Source organism: Papaver somniferum, unplaced genomic scaffold (assembly GCF_003573695.1).
Source record: "Papaver somniferum cultivar HN1 unplaced genomic scaffold, ASM357369v1 unplaced-scaffold_21, whole genome shotgun sequence".
NCBI classification, from domain to species: Eukaryota; Viridiplantae; Streptophyta; class Magnoliopsida; order Ranunculales; family Papaveraceae; genus Papaver; species Papaver somniferum.
The window spans coordinates 14,589,746-14,613,164 of NW_020631041.1; the positions used below are offsets into that span (position 1 = coordinate 14,589,746).

General features: G+C 37.0%; 2 protein-coding genes across 6 annotated transcripts; one reads left to right on the forward strand and one right to left on the reverse strand.

Moving 5' to 3' along the window:
- Positions 1-188: 188 nt before the first annotated feature.
- On the forward strand, positions 189-7,069 carry LOC113339985 (protein CTR9 homolog). Its single transcript, XM_026585202.1, has 23 exons — positions 189-450; positions 931-1,192; positions 1,388-1,488; positions 1,647-1,700; positions 1,811-1,927; positions 2,042-2,105; positions 2,236-2,450; positions 2,541-2,625; positions 2,870-2,970; positions 3,067-3,159; positions 3,314-3,382; positions 3,766-3,858; positions 3,954-4,208; positions 4,341-4,421; positions 4,514-4,672; positions 4,776-4,871; positions 4,956-5,057; positions 5,135-5,242; positions 5,331-5,555; positions 5,644-5,910; positions 6,030-6,101; positions 6,183-6,479; positions 6,657-7,069. Exons 1-23 carry the CDS (start codon positions 310-312, stop codon positions 6,774-6,776), a joined length of 3,177 nt encoding a protein of 1,058 aa, XP_026440987.1. The 5' UTR covers positions 189-309; the 3' UTR covers positions 6,777-7,069.
- Positions 7,070-9,990: 2,921 nt separating this feature from the next.
- LOC113340321 lies at positions 9,991-19,891 on the reverse strand. Of its 5 annotated transcripts, none has more exons than XM_026585525.1 (21): positions 19,303-19,891; positions 19,056-19,117; positions 16,711-18,909; positions 15,914-16,276; positions 14,789-14,977; positions 14,581-14,664; positions 14,373-14,432; positions 14,125-14,169; positions 13,627-13,826; positions 12,997-13,428; positions 12,723-12,849; positions 12,406-12,603; positions 12,190-12,279; positions 11,976-12,038; positions 11,568-11,642; positions 11,408-11,458; positions 11,205-11,282; positions 10,951-11,085; positions 10,671-10,778; positions 10,437-10,502; positions 9,991-10,333 (listed from the first exon to the last, which is right to left on the reverse strand). In XM_026585525.1, the coding sequence occupies exons 4-21, from the start codon at positions 16,223-16,225 to the stop codon at positions 10,265-10,267; spliced, it is 2,382 nt and encodes a 793-aa protein (XP_026441310.1). In that variant the 5' UTR covers positions 16,226-16,276; positions 16,711-18,909; positions 19,056-19,117; positions 19,303-19,891; the 3' UTR covers positions 9,991-10,264. The 5 variants fall into 5 exon arrangements, with proteins under 5 accessions (XP_026441310.1, XP_026441309.1, XP_026441312.1 ...); XM_026585524.1 differs by having other exon boundaries at positions 16,711-18,651; positions 18,731-18,909; positions 19,056-19,891; XM_026585527.1 differs by lacking the exon at positions 19,056-19,117 and having other exon boundaries at positions 19,412-19,891.
- Positions 19,892-23,419: the final 3,528 nt, after the last annotated feature.

The window sequence follows — 23,419 nt, forward strand, 5'->3', positions numbered from 1 at the left end:
TAGCCAGGCCAGTTTGCCCCCTCCATAATGGGTGCTTAAATGGCAAATAATCATATTTGCCACACTCATAGGAAGGGGCCTTAATGGGTGGAAGCATAATTAGCCCGTTTGACATAAAGTCCATATGGTCAGACTAAAGTCATCCATTCAGTCTCTCTTTTTTTCACACTCGCTTTTATAATATTCATTCAACTTCTTCGTCTTCTTCTTCACAGAGAAATCCATTCCTAAATCAAGGATTGGGGGTTTTCTCCTCTGATATAAAACCCTAGATTAAGATTTCTCTGCAAATCAAAATCAAAGGGAATCATGGCATGTGTATACATTCCAGTACAAAACTCAGAAGAAGAAGTTAGGGTTACTTTAGATTCATTACCAAGAGATGCTTCTGATATTCTTGATATCCTTAAAGCTGAACAAGCTCCTCTTGATCTCTGGCTCATTATCGCGGTATTATATCTCCCTTTAATCATCTAAAGATTCAATTTTTATTATTCATGTCAATAGAATTGTTCAGAACCCTAAAAACACAAACTTTTAGCTGAATTTTTCGGTTAAATTTGTGAAATTTGAAATTTAGGGTTTCTTCCAAGAGGTGATGGTAATTTGATTCTGGGTTTTAGTTCTAGATGGAATTTTTTTGATGCCCATGTAGTGAAGCTAAGAAATTTAGTGGACATACTGATTAGGGCAATCTCTGGGGAGAAAAAGAAATCGGATTTTTGTACATTGTTGATTAATCTGATGTAGTTTAACTTCACATGAATGGACTGTATGTATTGAAGGGGGGCTTAGCGGATAACTGTAAATGGAATGATAGTAGCTTAATGTGAATTTAAATGGCCTCCTAAACGTACTCGTTTTGATATATTTACGTGTTTGGTATAGTTTTACTAACATCGCCATTACATTCACTTTTTAATTATGCAGAGGGAATACTTCAAGCAAGGAAAAACCAAACAATTCATGGAAATATTGGAGGAAGGCTCTTCGCCAGAAATTGACGAGTACTATGCTGATATGAAAGCAGAGCGCATTGCAATATTGAATGCATTGGGAGCATATCATAGTTATCAAGGAAAAATCGAGACTAAGCAAAGAGAAAAAGATGAGCATTTTGTTTCGGCAACACAGTTTTATAATAGAGCTTCGAGGATTGACATGCATGAGCCTTCAACTTGGGTTGGTAAAGGTTAGTAAATTTAACGTTGAATACGTGTTAGTTACTTTGTTTTGACAAACCAAGCATTGTGTTTGAGTAAGTAAGAAGAATTGAAACCAAGTGGTTATGTTTTCCACAGTTTAGTAAGTATGTTGTTACTGACAAGATCGGTAAGTTTAAAGCTAATTCCTGAAATTAGCCGCAATACTAACTTCATATGTACAGGTCAGCTTTTACTGGCTAAGGGTGATATAGAACAAGCATCTTCAACATTTAAGATTGCACTGCAGGGACATCCTAAGAATGTGCCTGCCCTTCTTGGTCAGGTATGTCGAATTGACAACCTATTGCTCTTCCTATGCATCTTAAGCTGGAGCTTACAACCTTGCAAGATTCAATATCCAGCATGAGATTTGCCGGTCTTTTTTCTTTAAACTTATTTTTTGATCTTTGCGGTACTTAAAAGAAAATTTTATGTGTGCAGGCATGTGTTGAGTTCAGCCTTAACCGTTACACAGAGTCTTTGGACTTATATAAGGTATGTTTGTTCTACGCATTGTGTAGATGTTGACATTAACATGCTTTTACTCTTTTTTTATTTTTTCATAATGAGAAACTGAACTTCGTCCTATTCTCTACTTGTTTAAGAGGGCATTGCAGGTGCATCCCAATTGTCCTGCGGCTGTAAGGCTTGGAATAGGTCTCTGTCGCTACAAACTTGGACAATTTGAAAAAGCTCGGCAAGCTTTTCAACGTGTTCTTCAGGCAAGCGAGTTTATGTAGTTAAAAACATAGTATATGAGTGTTACATACTTATGTGCTCTGCATGGATGCCGGTTTCTCACCAAGGTCATTATTTTTCAAATTTTGTAATTTTAGTTAGACCCAGAGAACGTTGAGGCTCTTGTGGCACTTGGAATCATGGACCTGCAAGCAAATGACGGTAAATCTTTCAAATAATTGCATATGATACCATGCTGAAAACTCTGTGGTCTTTATTATTTGGAATATTTTAAGCGATTGCTCAGATACTGCTAAGTTTTTTGACTTTGATGCCATATCTGGACTTGTAGGCAGTGGAATTCGCAGAGGAATGGAGAAAATGCAAAGAGCTTTTGAGATATACCCCTATTCTGCAATGGCTTTAAATCATTTGGCAAATCATTTTTTCTTTACCGGTCAACATTTTCTGGTCGAGCAATTGACTGAAACTGCACTTGCTGTAAGCGATCATGGTCTGATGAAGTCACATTCATACTACAATTTGGCAAGATCGTACCATAGCAAGGTCCAAAACAAACATTTCATTATGAGTAAAATTTTGAGTTTTCATATACTAATCGTACACCATTTCCTGAACCAAATTTATTTTCTGCAGGGAGATTTTGAAAAGGCTGGATTCTACTATATGGCATCTGTTAAGGAAAGCAGTAGGCCTCAAGATTTTGTACTGCCTTATTATGGTAAGCAATCATCTACAAAGCGTAAGATGTCTCAAATCTGGGAGGGATGGCAATTAGTGTTCTTCCAGTACACTCTTTCTTCAGTTCAGCTCAATATGAAGTGTGCTGTTGGCACTATTTGTCATTTGGATTTTACTTAACTCAGTTTACTACTCTACTGCAATATTTGAGGATTTTCATTATTTATTTTTTGGTGTACTGAATTATTTCTTGATACAATTTGGTTGGCTGTGCTGTGCAATAGGCTTGGGACAAGTCCAACTAAAGTTGGGAGATTTCAGGAGTTCACTTGCAAACTTTGAAAAGGTTTTGGAGGCCTATCCTGATAGTGTTGAAAGCATGAAAGTGAGTCAGAAAATTGGGAGTTTTAGATTTGTATTTCCAGTATAACTTCTTCAAGTTATGATATAATAACCCCTATGTTATTTTCTGTTTTTCCAGGCTGTTGGGCACATTTATGTTCAGCTTGGCCAGACTGACAAAGCATTGGAAATCCTGCGAAAGGCGACAAAGGCTGATCCACGAGATGCAAAGGTATGTGTTGTTAAATCTATATATTGATTGGTTCTTTAACTACTCTTTCCTTTTCAAATGTAGAGGAAAAAAAGAGAAACAGGAATCTGAAGGGTCAATGTTTTTCTGTAGTATAGCATCACTAATTTGTATTTACCATTAAATTCAACTGCAGGCGTTTCTGGAGCTGGGTGAATTGTTAATTGCAAATAATCCAGGAGCTGCATTAGATTCCTTCAAGACAGTAAGAGACAATTCTTTTGTAGTGTTTACGTTTTCTTCCTTTGGGGTGATGAAAGCATTTCCTTATGGTCACTTTCAAATTAGTTTACTGCATCTCAACCATTGAACATCTTAATTTTTACATGCAAGTAAAGATTTTAATCTGCTCATCAAACTCGTCTTTTTAGCTTCTGTGGAAGTATACTTGGATTTCTACAGATGGACTATTAGGAGATTTAGATTTCAGGACTTCGTATATATTTTGGCTCATAGTTTGATGCGTAAGACCATGTGTGTTTCTCGTTTGAGGTGGTCTCGGCTGAGCATGATTGCTCTTTCTTCATCTTGTATGTTTTTCTTGCTACTGGTAGTTCTATTTTGTGACTACTCTTTATTCTGTGACAGGCACGTGGTCTTCTGAAAAAGGGTGGTGAAGAAGTGCCCATTGAACTGTTCAACAATATTGGAGTACTTCATTTTGAGAAAGGAGAGTTTGAGGTCTGGAAAATTGTGATTATTTCCATGGGATTTTTTTTTATACTTGCAACTCTTAATTGCTGACCTCTTCATTGACTTCATATTTCTTTTTTCAGCTAGCTCAACAGACTTTCAAGGAAGCACTGGGTGATGGAGTTTGGCGTGATTTCTTGGAGGGTAAACTACACAGTTCAGTTGCGATCACTCATCAGTATAATGACATGCAGATATTCCAAAAACTTCAAGAAAATGGTGTTTCTGTGGAATTGCCATGGAAAAAAGTCACAACACTGTTTAATCAGGCTAGACTACTTGAGCAATTGCATGAAACTGAAAAGGCAGCTATTTTGTACCGTCTGATCCTTTATAAGGTATCTCCAGCCACAAGTTTATGTATATTATCAGTTATCATGTGAACTGCTTTAACAGAAGATAGACTTTTTGGATGGTGAAAATCGATCAAATTAAGGTTTCAATTAATATGTGTTCATCTTTTGGCACAGTATCCTGAATATGCGGATGCATCTCTGAGGCTCGCTGCCATTGCTAAAGCAAGAAATAATATTCCACTAAGCATAGCATTGGTAGTTTCTCCCCTCCATGATGTCTGGTTGCACGTTGTTCATTTCTTGACTACCACAGCAACTCATAATTGTGAGATTGTTTCTTTTCATAGATTGGAAATGCTCTTAAGGTGAATGAGAAGTGTCCCAATTCTTTGTCGATGCTTGGGAGCTTAGAGCTTAAAAGTGATGATTGGGTCAAGGCAAAGGATACATTCCGGGCTGCCAAAGAAGCAACTGATGGAAAAGATTCATATGCTACTCTCTCCCTGGTCAGTAAATTCTTAGGACGATATGTATGTTCTGCTCTGTTCTAAGTAACTTTGATCCATCAATTGTTAAATCTTGACGCCTAACTGTTTTTGATATTTGCAGGGGAACTGGAACTACTTTGCTGCTGTGCGTTCTGAGAAAAGAGGTCCTAAATTGGAAGCAACCCATCTGGAGAAGGCTAAAGAACTCTACACTAAAGTATGACTAGTGATTATTATTTTTTCCTCAATCTGGATTCTTAACTGTTAGGTGAACTCATCCATTCTCGGGCTTGCCTCTCAGGTTTTGGTTCAACGTCCTGCGAACTTATATGCTGCAAATGGTACTGGAGTTGTCTTAGCAGAAAAGGGCCAGTTTGATGTTTCAAAAGATATTTTTACCCAGGTCAATCTTTGCTCAATTTCTTCTTTGCGTATTGATTAAATTAGAACTATTGTTGACTTGTTTGTGTTTCAATATAGGTCCAAGAAGCTGCAAGTGGAAGTATATTTGTCCAAATGCCTGACGTCTGGATAAATTTGGCTCATGTTTATTTTGCTCAAGGGCAGTTTGCTCAGGCCGTGAAAATGGCAAGTTATTTTCTTTTCTACTTACTGATGAAGAAGGGTTTATGGTTTCTTCTGTAAGCATTTGCTGATACCGTCTGTCGTCTTGCAGTATCAAAATTGCTTGAGGAAATTTTATTACAATACAGACACTCAAATTCTTCTCTATCTGGCCCGAACTCATTATGAGGCTGAGCATTGGCAAGACTGCAAAAAGACTTTGTTGAGAGCCATCCACTTGGCACCATCGAATTACACACTGCGGTTTGATGCTGGAGTTTCAATGCAGAAGTTTTCTGCATCTACTCTACAGAAGACAAAGAGGACGGCAGATGAGGTTAGTTGACTTCTCAGTACGTTTCCTCTCTGCAGTTGAATGTGCCGTCTATAAATCCAGTTTCATTAAAATTGGAGTCATATTGCAGGTTCGGGCAACAGTAGCAGAGTTGAAGAATGCGGTCCGTGTCTTTAGTCAATTATCTGCAGCATCCAGCCTTCAGTTCCATGGGTTTGATGAGAAGAAAATAGAAACCCATGTTGGATACTGCAAGCATTTACTTGAACCTGCAAAGGTTCATTGTGAAGCAGCTGAACGTGAAGAGCTACAGAACCGGCAAAGACTAGAAGTTGCCCGTCAGGTGTCCTTAGCTGAGGAAGCCCGTCGAAAAGCCGAAGAACAAAGAAAATTACAGGTTTATTGAACAGTCTCAGTTAGCCTTCTATTTTGCTTGGATTTTTATTTATTTTTGTATTACTTCCGGGTTGAAGTTATAAAACTATAAAGTAATTTTTGATTTCATTTTCGCTATAGTTGGAAAAGAGAAAACAAGAAGACGAGTTGAAGCAAGTGAGGCAGCAGGAGGAGCAATTCAGGCGTGTAAAGGTATGACGCGCGTAACTAAAATTTTGTTCTTTTCATTTTTGTTGTTGCAGTTGTTGAAGATTCTCTCCCTTTATTCTGCAGGAGCAATGGAGGAGCAGCGCTCCTAGCAAGCGGAAGGAAAGAGCCAATGCTGATGATGAAGAAGGTGGTGGAGAGAAGAGGAAGAAGAAAAGTGGGAAGAGAAGAAAGCATGAAAAGAAATCACACTATGAGATGGATGATAATGAAGCTGACATGGGGGACGAGCACGAGGAATATGCAAACGTAAACACTCGTGATACCATGAATCGAATGATGGATGATGAGGATGATAACGGGGCAGACGTTGCTCAAGATCTTGCTGCAGCGGGGCTTGAGGACTCTGATGTCGAAGAAGCGGTGAGATTATCCTTCCTTTTTACCCCACAGTATAATAATTTAACAACCTAAAATGTTATGCCAGAGTTTCAATGCCAGTCCTGGCTAGGTACCCTACCATATGCGCCTTCGTTTTTTGTCTTTGTCCTGTATGAGTTTCTATTGTTTTTTGTTTATTTATTTAATTATTTTGTGAAGGCTGCATCGAATGTAAACAAGCGGAGACAAACATGGTCAGAATCTGACGAAGATGAAGACACAACACAGAGGCGGAGAGATAATTCAGCAGATCCCCCGAGTGACGGAGAAGTGAGATAACACATGAGCATAAGAAATGTTTTGGCATCAAAGTTCATGAATAACGATGATTCAGATTGAAACAGAAGAAATATGGGCCCCTTTTACTGTATCTGGGGGTAGCGAGTAATTATTACGGAGGTTGTAATATTACGTTCAGAATGGTGAACCATCCGAAAAATGTCAGAAGAGTGCCCAGAATTTTGTAATATATGCTCACTTTTGTAAAGTTGCCAGCAGAAAATTTTGGACTTGATTTTGCACTGTAAGATGTTCATCAAATCAAATTCACATCAAGGTTTAGAAGCAGAGTATCCAGGCATCACAAATCATAGAATTCATTGCAAACTGTTTACCATATGTACTTCTGCCATTGCTGCTCACTTCTTATTTTCGGTCTGGAAAAAATCATGTATAGTATTTTCGCAGATTCTTGTCATTATCGTTATAACTTTCATGCTCTATTTGGTCCCGGAGGCTGTAGGAGAACACTTTACTTGCTTATAATTTTTAGTTTTCACCAAATTCTTAATGAAACCCTTAAACATGGAGAAAAAAATCAGTTAATTGACTTGGAAAAGAGAAATACGAACTCATTTGGAAGATATATTTGCATCCCAAAGTTTTGAGCAAGATTTACGAGCTATCTTCCTGCAAGTAGCCGAGAGTATACAAAGAGTATACCTCAAGGACCCTTTGTGCATGATCAAATATTTTACTTGTATAATATATGACCTAACATGTGGATTGACCCAGTGACCGTGTCAGACAGACAGAACATCCATCATACAGAAACTAAATCTAGACCTGTTGACTCAGTGACCGTGTCAGACAGACAAAACATCCATCATTTAACTCTGCAATCAACTATGACAACCATTACACACAAGGGTCGATATCAATATCAACTCGGAAAATAAGAGAAGTCATTCTAGTTGTTGTCAGGTACTGTTCCCAAAAGATGATAGTACCCAAGATGGCGTTTGTAAGTTTGGTCAAGTCACTCGTTACAGACTGCTGAATATCTATAAATTTTAGAAATTTAAGTTACAAATTTCTACGAGAGATTCTAAGCATCTCAAATCACAGAATTCACGTATCTAAGTAAGTCAAGATATTCATACTGCTGAACATAAATACTCTCATCTCATTTTTACTTGTAGGCAGAAAATAAAGAAAGATACAGAGGAGAATGATAATAAGCAGACCTAGATAACTAATATTAATGAAACACAATTATTAAACTAATAAACAAGATGGATTATCGGATACCAATCTTGTTGAGTCTTTTGTAAGTTGGTGGCGTTTTTCAAAAACTCTAAATATATATCCGTCTGTTGCGTGAGGAGCAGCAATACTTCACCAATTGCTTCAAAAAAGAATTAGTTTTGGCCGATGTCTCAAAGAAAAAACCCTTGAAAATACATGACTCGAAAAAAGAAACTAGCATCTCGTCTAGTCTAACCAAACTTCGTGAACTCTCTTCCTACAATCCGTGAACTCTCTTCCTACCAGTAGTTGCTCTTATAGGACGATGAGGAATTTATCATGAGCATTTGTGCATGATCAACCTAAGCCCTTATAAGTGACATGCATTTAGAGAACAAGCTTATTATAGGGCGGCATGGTTTATTAGAGGGGCGGCATTCTAATAGGACAAAAAGGGTCATTATATGATCATTAAAGGTGTTCCTTATCAAAAAAACTGGAAATGACAAATTACCCCCATTATTGATAACCTAGTTTAGTGATGATAATCAAGTTTAGTGTTAATGATTAATTTCACTTTATTAACTCAAAATCAAAATAAAATCAGATTTTTAGAGTTAAAAAAAAGTTCGGAGGAGAAGAAAAAGAAAAACTTTTGTGATATTTGTGAAATCCTAGATTTTGATTCACTCAACCAAAATGAGTGATTCCAGTGACCCGATATACTTCTAAATTAGTTCCCATTAGCTTTTTCTCGCTCAAAATTATCTAAAGTACGTAACGAAATCAAAACTTTTAAATTTTCAGAAGAACTTACGGTTGCAATTTTGCTCGTGACCAACCGTAACTCTTAGTTACGGTTCATAAGTTATTGAATACCAACCGTAACTGGTCAAATTTAGGGAACATCCAATCGTAAAACCAGTTACGGTTAGTAATTAAATTTGGACAACAACCGTAACTAAATTACGGTCGGTAACTAATGAATCGAGACCAACCGTAACTACCTTACGGTTGGTGTGTCAACTTAACTTTTGAACCGTAAATCATTATTTGATAAATTCTTAAGACACAGGATTATTTACGGTTGGTATGGTTGTTTGAGTAACAAACCGTAACTCAATTACGGTTGATAAATATGATGCAAATACGAACACTAACTGAACATATTTCTCAAAACTAAGAACTTACGGTTGGTATTTGAGTTAAAACCAACTGTAACATCAACCCAATCTACAGTTACGGTTCGTATTTGAGTTATTACCAACCGTAACTCACATGCAACCAGAAATTTCAATTTGAATTTTCATACAAAACCCTAATTTTTGATACAAAATTAACTTAAATCCAACACGATAAACTAAACCCTAACTGGATTTTTCCAAACATTTTTCAAATCGTCGATTAATCGAAGACGATGAAATTTTCAGTTTTAATGGAGGTTACGGTTGATGGAGGAGAAGAGAAGATGAAGAAGAAGATGAAAAAAAACTGATTTGATTTTTTCTGATTCATTAGGTTTAAAAAAAAATTGATTTGATTTTGGTTGATTTAAGGTGAAAAAGGTAATCTAGTCAATTTACATGCCCTTTAGGACATCCCCTAACCAACTAAAGGGACATTATTATCACAATGCCGCCCCTCTAATAAACCATGCCACCCTATAATAAGCTTGTTAGAGAAACAACTGGAGAATCATGACTGGGTTCAGGTAAGAACTTCATTTTAGATGACTGGGTTCAAGTAAGAAATTCATATTAGATGCCTGGGGGTTGGCATAATGGACATTTGATTCTACAAAGGCGAACAGTGAACACTAACATGCAATGTATGCAACTAGTACGCTAAATAACTCTGCAGCCGAAGGAAAGATTCACTTGTTAGTGCGGTCTAAAGCCAGAGTAACCTAGTTAGACTTGAATTTAGATAACTGTTGCTCCTGAAAATGTACAGCCATTGACCTCATGCAACATTGTGGTCTGATACCAAATATCCTCCGACAATGGCGAAACTAAAGAATGTTAGGTTTCACAAGTAGTTTCCTCTTTGTATTCAAAAAAACCTACCTAGGCAAAGTTGTTTACACAGAGGTATGAAGAAGTACATACATTTGTAACTAAATTATTTTACAATGAGCAGACCCACAACACAAAAACACAACATTTCTATTACACTGGTAAATAAAACCTAACACAGACTATAGCGAAGTATTATAAATTTTACAAAGCTGGATCTTAAAGTATAATTTACTTTTCTTTTTCTACTTTGATACCAGCAAATCTATACCTATGGTGATGACACTAATCCTTTTGATAGAACGAGAGTACAAGATCTGTATGTACAGAGAAGAGCTGTGTGTCCACAAAAAGCTGTCAAGGAAAAAGCGTATGAATATCAATTTCTAGCATTTTAACATTGCTTTCTGAAATACCGTAAACTCGAGAGCAACAAGTCGAGGAAAAAGATGTGTACCTTCATAAATGGCCTATCGCGCCTTGGGAATGATTCGATAAAACTCTCTTTTAAGAGTAAAGATACCTAGAAGGTGACCAAACAATAGACGTTAGTTTCTTATCTTTCGCAGTAGCACTTCACAGTAATTTTCCGGGAAGGAAACATTACTGCATTTCACCTGTTAAGCAGTATTAAGACCAGACTAATCGATGAACTAAGTGAAATTGCTGAAGAATGAGAAAGAATTGGTACCTTATCATCATTGGACTGAACGTTAGTGATTGTATGAGACCGCAAATTTGAGCAAAGAGAATCCATATACGATCTTAGCACTGACAGGAAGCCTTTGGCAGCTACAGTCTACAATTAAGAAGGGAGAAAATAAGAGAAGTCATTCTAGTAGCACTTCCATGAGCACGATTTTTCGAATTATGAAGGAAAAAAGCAACTTGTTTTTGGTTATCAAATGTATTTTCAACTCAACATTGTAAATAACCATACTTGAGTTGTTTATACTATTTTGAGAGGTTACCTGGACTTCGGTGCATTCATACACTGGCCTTCTTTTTGCTAAATAACTTTCCCCGACAAGCTTTGCGTGGTATGGACTTAAAGATGAAATTAACTCTTTTTGCTTGGGCAATTGTGGCATTGTGGGTGATTGTACCTGTTTTCACCCAAGTAAATATATTGTATGAGTTATCTAGGACCAATAGTTTTCAACCTCAACTGTATAAGCAACTACTCAAATCTAGATTGCAAATGTTTGCAAAACAGGTTTCACACCTGGTTCTTGTTAGCATCAACCAGAATGCCATTTGACAACCTCGTCATGACTTCAGAGGTTTTGTTTTTTACACCTACCTACAGAGAAAACCAAATATGATTAGACCTATTACAACAGAATATCAAGACCACAGAAGGAAAAGGAGGCCTGTTGAAAAAAAGAAACACCATCCTTAGGAACAGTCGTGAGTTTGAAAACTCACTATGTACGGGACAGGAGCATCCAAGAAGTCCAGCATGTCATTAGGCAGAACCTGGATATTACATCAATGGTGTAAGAATCGAGATAATCCGACCACAAATTGTTTGCAATACCACACATCAAATGGCTGTTTAAAATAACAAGTAAAAAAGAACACATACCGGCATTAGAAGGCTCTGCCACCGGAAGGGTTGGATTAGTGGAATAATTGACAAAACTAAGGCAGACAAGATTCCCTGTAGCGGAAGACATAGTAGTAAGTTTCATACATAACGTAGTCTATAGCAACAAGAGTGAAAAAGGGATTGAGACAGTAATTCTACTCTGCTAAAGCAGAACATAGAAGTTGTAGAAGAAGGCCTATAAAAAAGAAGATTTTTGTAGACAAATAGTCAAGATTGTAGGGTTCTCGTTATGTTATGACTTACGAGTTGACTGTAGGCCTGAGGCTAGTTCAGTTATTTTTTACTAGCAAATCACATGATATTATAATGAAGTAAAAAAAATAAAATAATAATCATGTCCAACTGATACCCAAAATCATTTTGGCTACAGGAAACAATACATACCAAATTAGAGCAAACAACCACAATTTGCTTCTCCAAGAGCGCCGCAGCAAACATGGTTAACACCTAAAATCGAATACACGATATGTTTTGTTATAAAAATGCTTGCAATGAAAATTAATGACTACACCTACATGCTTGCAAAAAGTAGAAAACTGAAAAACCAATAAGACATGGAAGTTCCATGATGCACATTAACCATTCTGCAGATTCTTACATTATCAAGTCGCAAGGAGCCACATATGCATGCAACTGCCCATATGGATAAGGCGGATGCCTCCTCCTCCGATGAGCGGGCAGTTTGTGCCTGACATCAAGAGAAACAGCTAAGAAAAATTAGCCAAGTCTGTAAAACGGTTAATGAAGATTAAGTGGATGAATTAAGAGTTTATATATGAAATTGCTGAGTGAGGTAATTCCAGATGCATTCTACCTCAGCAACTTCCAAACTAGTATTGCAAGATCTTAAGTCAATGGTTGAGCCAGCAATACTAAAAACTGATCCACCATGCCTGTGGAACTCCAGAGGATGCAGATGGTCCAAGGGTCGAAATAGAAGCGTTGTTCCTCGGGCAGGGCAACGCAGTCGGTGATATTCACATATTATTTGTAATGATCCATGATTGTTTGCCTGAAAATTAGGAAAAAGTATCTGTCAATAGAAGGACTAAGGGGAGGGGTTTAAGTTGAGTACAATTGCAGAGAAGATAAACAAGGGAAGCCATGTCTAAAGAAAGTTAGATTTCCCACCTTGGCCCATTCAAGAACTTCGTTGTAATCACTGGAATCTTCCTGGCCAGAGGAAGAAGCTTCCTCTGTATCCGCTTCATCTGCACAACCCCTAAAAATCCTGTCGTCGCATGGTGAACCCTGAAAACTGGGGGATTCGAAAGTACATATTCAATGAGAATGTCTCAAGTAAATTGAGAGAGATAAGAGGGAAGAATTGCTTCATTTCCCTCTTAGGAGCCCTCTGTTCAGAATGGAATTAGAATATATAATATCGGAGTACAGTAAGGTCCACCTGGAAGAAGATTCAGAGCTTTCATACTGATGATACCGCAACAGAGGAAGAACCGCATCAGGTAACCTCTTTTCAATGGGTAGCTTTCTCGCAGAGAGTTCATCAATGCCAATGTTATGAGCATCGCTAGATTCCCTTTGAGGTGTGAGTTGTTCTATTTCAGAATTGTTTGGAAGAACCACATTATGACCATTCGCTTGCCTTGGTGTATCAAACTCTCCCACTTGGCTCTCATAGTCGCTCCTAGGCGTAGAACCATCTGTGCTTATTTCAGAAGATGTGATGATTATACTCTCTTCACAGTCATGCTGTGACAAAATACTCTCACATTTCTCTTGTGAATCTCCTTCCTTGTTATATACCTCTGGCAAACCCAAATCTAACACGCTAAAGCCTTTTGTTAGCCATTCCAACCTCTCTTGAGTGAACATGCTGTGGAAAAGTGAAGGTAAGTGTCAGCAATAACATTAACCATATTCGTGCAGCATTTTTCTTCTCAGTTTCAAAATCATTTGGCTTATAGCAAATCAAGCTAGACTGCAAGAAAGGATATTACACACTGAACAGTCTGAGTCTTCGAAACAAGCTGCAAGAAACAAGCTCAAGCAACCAATTTAGAGAGAACTATACCTATTCAATATACCAAAATGTAAATCAAAGAAAGGAAGACGCGTGAGGATGCAGTAACATCGCTTTGTGGTCAAAATCTGACGACCAGCCGACGATCTGGTAGGTTGTTTATCTGAGATCATTGAAATCAGTCCTGAAGGTTTTTGTACAATTTCTTCAACGAGCATACAGCATCCATATAAAGTTGAATCATCTGCCACCTGGGATAAATATAAGAAATTTACAAGCAATTGTTACTGAGAAATGTCAACAGGAACCTAATCAATTGGTGACGGTTTTGTCATTAGACGTAAGAACAATGAATATAACCTCCTTAGTGAATTTGCATTTTTCACTATCCAGTAGTAAGTATTATAAGATGGTAAGTATCATGTTCGTGTTCCAGAAGCCAAACAACTCAACCCAACATGCCATTCTAAAAAAGAAAAATGGACTAAAGCATCAAACATACTAGATTTTGGAACAGATAAATAAGTTTCTATTTCATGTATGTATTACCTGTAAACGGAATACGAAGGATAGATCACTTTGTTTGAAATGTTCCTGCAAATTTGAAGAACATATTAGCAGCTATTGAAAAAATGCATTCAAAATAGAAATAGTCTAAGTACAAGTAGAAGGTAGATTCAACATATATCTTAATGTTTTCGAAAAATTAGTAGATGTGGTGCCATAAAGAATTTCAGCAACACACAATCCTCCAAGAGCAAAACATATTGGAGGAAGATGAAGGAAGCTACTTATACCTGTCCAAGGAGAATTTCACTCAACTCACTCATTGAAGGTGTTCTTTCAACAGCATGAACCTGACAACATATTAACACTTTTTTTGTCAACCACACGACAGAATGATATGCAACAAAACTTCTGGGAAAGAAGAATACGAAGCCAATACAAAATAAACGATGATACATTCATTGACAATATAAGCTTCATAATGCGAAGGCCACTGACCTCCAGACCTCCTGGAAAGCAGAAGGATACAAGATCCTTATATTTGAGCGGCAGCTGTTTTTCTGGAGGGTATACAAACAAAATCTGAACAAGAAAGTAAGGTTATGTTTGTATCCAAGTGCTTCTCAAGTTTCAATATTATAAACTGCAAATCGAATCCATTCAATTCTCCAAGAATAACTATCTAGACTGGCAATAGAATCAGCACCTGTGGTTCAAGGTTTGGTTCAACACGCGCTGAATGATTGCAACCCAAAGCACTTCGCAATTTACCCGACCCTTCAGATTTTCTGGCTAATATCATGTTTTGTAGTGTCTGAACATCAGTGTTAGGATGAAGTCCAACAACTACCATACTCTCGAAAAGCTTGGTGGGCTCCTTTATCGACTTATGATCCTACGTAAAATGTAATAAGATAAACAGAACTGTATTGTTAACACAGTCATGTGCTAAATAGAGCATAATTTCTCGTTTTTTATGGATACAGAAAAAAAATTAAATCATAGAAAAAGCTGGGAATATCCTGAAAAGCAAATTCAATAACTAACACAGTCTTAGAAATATATGGGAGAATTGCAGGTCTTATGCAGTCTTTAGCTCCACTGACTCGCGATTCTTTCCTGCCTACTCAGAGGTTACTCAATTCCAATGTTATGTTAATTTATTTGCCAAGTGTATGTCAGTCAAGTGTTCATAGATAACTTGCTCCTATAGCATGAAGGCACTTTCTCATCGTTGGTATTTTCGAGGACAATGTAGAATTGCGCACGAGAATTTCTACAACTTCTGAATTTCATTACGCCATGCAATCACAAAATTTCTTAACAAATGAAAAAATATAAATCCTAGTGTCTTAAACCTTAAAGACTTCATCTATCAATCTCAATCTTATGGGAACGTTCAAGGAGCTCAAAAGTCCTGTAGCTGTGCAACACTAAGACAAACACATATAAAGCTCTATCAGATGACCATCACCATAAATCCAAAATTGATATGCTTTCTTAAGTTGAAACCTATGTCTTATACAAAAAATGTGTTGTATTGAGTGCACTTATGGGTATTACGTGCCAACTAAAAACTGGAAGAATGTAGCCAAAGCCAGAATGACAGAATTGTAATTGTCGTAGGTAGGATAATGTGATATATACATAAGAGTTTAGCCTCTATATACTGCATACTTACCTACTTACAAACAACCAAGCCGAATAAAATACATAAGGAATCTAATCCGATCATTTTCTCTTTACATAATATTCCGAGCGCATATACTTCTAAAAGAGAAATACTACAGGACTAACAAAAAATACTCCTAATACTTGAAAAACAACGTACCAATGACAGCGACTGAAACCTTGCCCATTGTCGTTTCAAGCTAGTTAACACCTCAGGATTGTAAGTAACTCTTTTGACTTCCGCAGGTGGTGACCATCCCTTTAACACTTTCGTAACCTGCCGCTGTAATTTCTGTAGTTGGCTATTACTATCATCTTTAGACGAAAAAACAACGGACGGGCGTGGCGAATGAACAGGGTTATTGGCACCAGTAGCTGCAGCTACAACAGCTCTTGCAACATCTTCTGTTGTCTGCATAAAAAACGCTGCAGTCCAACCTGGGCTACTACCACCTGATTCATTTTTCGACATAATCTATCAAATTATAAATTATGCCTCACCACCACCACCAGAATCCTCCTTCTGTCCAAAAAAATCAAAACCCATCATTCAATCTAACCTAAATCTCAATATTGAACTGTTCCATCAGATTTCATATTAACAAAAAAAACAAATTATTGAAATCTGAGAATTTAACAAAAACCCATTATTCTAAATCAAAAACAAAAACAACCCATGATTCAAAATCATGAAAACAAATCATACAAGCTCTTACAAATCCATCATCCAAAAATAAAATAAAAATAGAAACACAAAAAAGAGAAATCCTAAATTTAGTAAACAAAAAAAGTAACTGATTTTAGATTCAATGAAAAGGTAATCCAATTTACTCAAAGATCAACCGCAAATTGACAAAATTAGTCAAAAAAATTAAAATAAAAACAAATCTGTAAACAGAGAAAAACACACACACTTAAAAAGCAGCTTGAGATGAAGGGAAAAAAAAAAGCACTGACCTTTTCGGAGGAGGAGAAGCTGAATTTGGATGGGGTATATAGAAAAGTGAGCTTGCAAAAAAGGGTCTCTCTTTGTCTGTGATGAATCTGCTTCGTGTTAAAGAGGGAAGAAGATTAGACGGCCATAGCCCATAGGGGGGGAGGGTTGAGTAATCAAGCTTTTTTCTTCTTCTTCTTCTATTTTTTGGTAAAACCCCAAAAGGAAAGAGAGTAAGTGCCCCCCCTCGTGTGTGTCAAAACGTTACAATTTACGCATTGAAAACTTTGTCTGGATGGGAACACCAGATTTGGTTGCTGCTGTGTGTGTGTTGGTGGATGAGAAATTGGTTGACCTTCTTTTACCGCCCTATGATGTTGGGATGTGCTATTTGGTTCATAAAAGGCTGCTGATATTCATGTTTAGTGGGATGCTGTCAATGTTGGAGTGATTGATTGGATGAAATAAGATAAGAAGAAGATAGATAAGGAAGGGAATTGTTACATCAACGGGAAATTAGTTGCTGTTGTTTGGTGAAAGTATGTAGTTTGGGGGACCTTGGGGGTGCCAATGGAATCCTAAATATAATTTGGTGAAAATAATGTAGCAAAAAGTTTATAACCTGTTTGTAAAACTTGTCGGCCCAGCACAATCCACACCACAAAGTTATGTGCTCGTGTTTCGTTTTTTTTTTAACTTAAAAAGGTTAAAATCTTATTGATAAAAAGAAAAAGAAAAAGAAAACAAGATGAAAAACGCCTAAGCGATGTATATCGGGCGACTAAAAAGTCTACCCTAAGACAAGCTGACTAGCAGTAATATAAAGAAAAAACAAACGAAACGACAAGCGTTGAGAAGATATCTTCAAACCAGTTGAAAAGCGCCTAGACGAGTCCCCAAAAGCAAAGTAAAACAAACCAAAGGAAGGCAAAAGTCTAATCCCCAGCCACCCAACAAGAAAAAAAACTGCATTAGCCGATCAAGAAAGCTAAAACAAAACTACTTATGCTTCCTGGCAATAGATCGTTGGCCTTTACCCAGAAGCTCATTGTTTCCTTTATTTAGAGACTGACCATTCCATTTGAGTCTAGAAAGCTCTTTCTCTGTTTTCCTGACAGCTTCGAACTCCAACATATGAGGTTTTATGTCGGGATCTGAATCTATAAGCCCCTCACTATCCTCGTCACTCTCTTCAATATAAGCATCTTCCCGAGGAGAAGGGGCGGGCTCATTGCTGAAACTTCTGAAGGAGTTATTGGTACTCACCTTTACAGAAGAAGCATTGCTCCTAACCACTATACTACCATCTGCATTCTTGGAAAAACTTTCCCTAACAATTGAATCATTTCTAGCGGAGGATTTCATTCTAGCAGCTATGTTCCAGGTCCCCTTACTGTCACTAGCATTTGGATTCTCAGCTTTAACACCTTGTTTTCTTGCAATTTCACTTGAATCTACCTTCCTACTATCTATTGGAAATCGGCTCTGCGACCCGAAGGGAAAATCACTACGCATGAGAAAAGGATTATGCTTTGGTGTTGCATTCTCAATCTTCTTTTGACCCCCACTAGCATTCTTGCCAAGGTTCAGAGCATCCAAATCATTTCTCATATGCTGCCCATCAGAAATCTTAGGTGTTGGAGTTTCTTGTTTAGAATTAATCCTTGTGGCACACTTAATTGGGCTCTTTACACTTGATTTTGCTACACCACCATCCTTCTTATGCCCCTCACTTACATCCTTGACCAGGTTCTTTGCTGCCATATCACTCCTAGCCCAACTGAAACTTGTTGGATTTGCAGAAGGACTTTGTCTTTCAAAAACACCCGTGTCTCCTACTGAAGATGTTTGCTTGAGACTACTTCATCCCTTGTCTGCAGCATCTGAAGACTTTATCGCTGATCCCATAACTCCGTCACTCTGAGCAGTAGTCTCCTCATTAATCCACATAACTGTCCCCATTCCTGTTGAAGTTGTTGTTGAGATATGCTCAGTTGCATTCATGGATAATGAAGGGATGTTAACAATTTCTTCATCAGTTACCTCATCATGTGCTTCTTGAGATGAACCAACATCCCCTCCATTCACTTCCCCTGTCTTATATCTCAATTGAGTATCTTTCGTTGACGTCCGCCTAGACTTCACTTTCGTTGAGCAGTTCTTTACCGAATGTCCAAATACCATACATTTTTCGCATTTCTGAGGATTTCATTGATACTCCACTGGAAGGTCAAAATAAAACTTACCATCAATCAATAAAGGAATGCTAGACGGGTAAGAGAAATCTAACCAAATATTTCAATACACATTTTAGCATACAACAACCTAGATTGCTTGATGGTGCAATCGTCAGATAAAATTGGCTTACCAAGATAGCTAGCAATCAAACTTAACCCATCCTCGTTCCATATATGTAGTGGAACTCCATATCTAAGGACCCAAATTGGAATAGTTTTGATATCAGAAATAGATTTTTCAATCAAATGGGTCCATGGTCTCAAAGTGAAAAGACTCTTGGTGATATAGAATGAACCAGATTCAAGAACTTTCATACGATCTTCTGCATCATAAAACTTAAAAATGAAAGCACAATCACCATGAAACTTGATACTCACCTATGCTTTTAGTTTCCACATCTTGCTCATAGCCAATTTTACACCAGAAAAGGATAAACGTTTCCAGACAAAAAAAAAAACACTACTAGGTCTTCACAATTCTTCATACCTGGAGGGAGATTCTCTGAATGAGAAGAGACCACCAAATTTTCCATCAACCTCAACTGGTGCGGTAAATTTCATATTTGGTTTAGGAATTATTGGTCTTGGATTGGGAAAAAGGTTTCTCTAATTGTTAGGGTTTTTATTTCCCCCCTTTCACCAATCCCAGGTAAAGCAGGATCGCTGATGTTACCCCCCGAAACTGCCATTGCTCCCTCCCTTACAATTAAAGATCCATTAACAGTGGCTGAGGATTCGATTTCAATGGTGGAAAATACACCATCTCTGTACCCATCTAAAACACAACTCTCAAACAAACAATCACCCACACAATAATCTCAATCACGTAGCTGAGAGGAAGGAGGATCATGAACAAAAATAATCATGGATTTTGGTTGAGAATTTGGGCAGAAAACTTTGTTTTAAAATCTAGGTTTGGGTTTTTCGAAATCGCCTAAACCCTCATTTTTCGAGGGGAGAGAAAAAAACTTTCTGATATTCAAGTTGGTGTCGTGTTTCGTTGTGTCGGAGATTAAGACGTGTCGTGCTAGACGACGTGGTGTGTTGCGCTGTACCAGGAAAGTAAATGTGTTGTGCCGTGTTGCGTTGTCTTGTGTTGGGCACATTTATATTATATTTTTCCAAGTGAATATTTTTCAAATATTTGGGTTTTATACATGTTGTTATAAAAATAAGTCAACATAACCATGATAAAAGTGCAAGAATTGGCTAGAATAAAGACTCTTTCGTGAAATATACATAAAATTTGATGTATTATGCCATGTTGTGTAGTGTTTTATCCATATGATGACGTGCTTTCTTAACGTGTTGTGCAATGCTCTATTGTGTCGTTTGCTCATACATGTCGTGTACTATGCTAAGCCATTGTGCCGATTAGTCTAGCCCAACACGACCCACCAAACTAACGTGATGTGTCGTGGGCTAGGTCACGTGCTAGGCTGGGATGGGCTCAAGCTTTAGCCTGCTGGGATGGGATGGGCTCGTGCTGGCACGTCCTGATTTACACCTTAACATAAAAAAATTGATGACATCACCTATAAAACACAGTCTTTGTACGCCTTTATTTTGTTTTCAACAGTCCTTGAGTTCATCTCTTTCCAAAGCGATAAGACAATGACTTAGGGAAGAGATGTTCATATTTTGTTATTTCTTTCACTCAGACCCAAAGGTTTCCAAGCATTAAGGTTCTGAAACAAGGCGTACTCATGCATACACCAGGAAATTTTGAAAGCTTTAATAAAATATGACCAAACCTCGGTCAATCTTTAGCGTGCTGGCACGACCTGATTTACACCTCTGCATAAAAATATTGATGATATCACCCATAAAACACAATCTTTGTAAGCTTTCATTTTTTTCCCCAAAAGTCCTTGAGTTCATCGCTTTCCAAAGCGACAAGATAGTGGCTTAGGGAAGAAATGTTCATATTTTGTTATTTATTTCACTCAGACCCAAAGGTTTCCAAGCATTGAGGTTCTGAAGCAAGGAGTACTCATGCATACACTAAGAAATTTTTAAATCTTTAATAAAATAGGACCAAACCTCAGTCAAATAAGTGCAAACGTAGAAAATATATGATATGCATCTTGATCTGCACTTTTACAAAGATTACAGGTTATAACCTGGACATTGATGTTTTTATGTTGGAGGTTGAACAATGCAAATTTTGTCAAAAGAGGATTGACACCTTAATAGGGTGCATTACTTTTTTCATAGCATTGTTCAACCTTCATAGCATCTTTTAGTAGGGTGCATTACTCTTTTGTTATGTAAGATGATTGATATAAGATTTATATCAACCTATAAGCTGATTGATATAAGCTCCATAGCATCTTTTTATTTTGTTATGTCTCACTTGGTTGAGTCATTTTTTTTCTTCAGATAAGCAACATAATCTAACTTGGACGTATTTTAGTCGGGTATAATTTTGCACCCAACTCTTTGGGCACATATTTGACTAGATTTAAAATTTTTCTATGACCATGCTATTTGATAATTTTTGAGTTACATGAGTCAGTTGTGTTAGAGCATTGCTTAGTCAAACTCATTAGTTTTGGTATATCAAGCTTGTTGTCAATTTTAGTCGAGCAAAACTATGTCTTGAATTATAGTCTACTAAAGTTACTCTCGGACTAGGAACAAAGCATGGTAGTTAAGTATCAGAATTCACTAATCGACCCTGAAGATTGAAGACTGAAGACGTACAGCGTCAACAAAAACTTTATCAACATAGTATGTGAATACTGACCATCCTATTCACTCATATTATCTAGTAGTCTATCTATTGAGACAATTCGTATTACTTTAGTATAATGATGAACATTTGCAAAGAAGAATGCAAGCTAAGGAATAAGTCAAGTTAGTTCTTAAAGTTCAAAAAATGTTTTACCAGTTCAAGAAATTGAACTTACGAATATAAAGACTTGATTTTTTTATCTCAATTTACTCGCGTACACGAGCTGAATTGCTCAGTTCGCTAACTAGTCGCTTTTGAGATATTATTGGGTACTATTTAATTTAAAAGTACATGAACTAATTTGTACAGTTCGGAAACTAGGTATGTTCTGCTAAAACTTTGTTTTGTTAAAACTTTGAAAGACTTCACTAAGGGATTCTCGGTGCCAGGATCAAACAATCTTTTTCTTGATAGTTATTGTTATCCGGACCTCGTTCTTATGCACGATCTTCTAAGTTTTTGAAACTTTAGATCAGGAACTTGATACATAGAAATTACAAAGTACTCTTTGTCTCAGACTATGTGATTCCACATGATAAACAAGATAGATATCTAAATCACTTCTAGTTTGTTTTGGTTAGATTTTTCTTGTGACATATAATTGAATAAGCATCTCTATAACCTTTGAAGAGAATAAGTTCAACCTAATCTTGAGTTTGCTTGATATTTTATTTTCTTGAGATTAAGCATCTCTGTAAACTTTCTTGGATCGTGTTGCGTAGGGTCTTACTAGATCCAAGATACGTGAAGGAGTACAACTGAAACTGAATTACTCGTAGGGTCGATTAGGTCACAATTGTATTTCATTCTGAAGTGTGATAGTTGGTTAGTGTCGGTAGCGGCTTAATACAATATGGTGTACAAGTTATAGACTAGGTCCCGGGGTTTTTCTCGTTAACAAAAATTCTGGTGTCTTGTGTTATTTCTTCTTCGCATTATATTGTTTATCTTTATAATAGAAATATCACAAGTAGTGCGTTATATAACCTAAATAGTTTTTAAGCCAAAAATACTGTACCGAATGTACAAAATTTATTCTTGAGAATTCATATCTTGAAAGAAGGATTATAGGATTTGTTCTTGTTGGAATTATGTTGGGTAACAATTCAGGTAAACGCTAGGTTATTGTTTGGATATTGATTTCTGAGATCGCCCAAACTAAACTTATTTTCATATCAGGTATTGGATCTTTACTGTTGATTTGTATTATTGAATGTGACAAATTTGTCCGTACAAATTTCCGAATCAGATTTTTGTGATATAATTAATACGTCCCTTTTAGAGAGTTAGAGAAGACAAAAAACGCAATGCATGATTATAAGAAGGCAATGGCACTCTTGGATGCAAGCAACTCCTTAAATACAAACTCTCTGTAAATAGCCAATTCAGTAATATTCTTGGATAGCGCTAATCGAGAAATAGGTAGTAATTTGGAATCCCTAGCTAATGGAACATTATCTTTCAAAACAAGATTTAAATATCGACAGAAGCGTGATGAATCAACCAACAATTGAGATGTAGGTCTCAAATGTCAATGACAATGTTTATCCCTATTGTTGTACTTTTGCTAATAAAGAGTGGTGATGCTCACTTGCGTGTCGCTTCATTAGTTTGTTGTGTTGGCCTTTCCTTGGTTGGTTTTAGTCCTGTCTTAACACTTAATCAGTTAGTTACATTGGTCTGTCCTAGGTAGGTTTTAGTCCTGAGCAAGTGTAACAGAAATTGGTTTAACTTGTTCCTATGCCTGTACAAAACCAG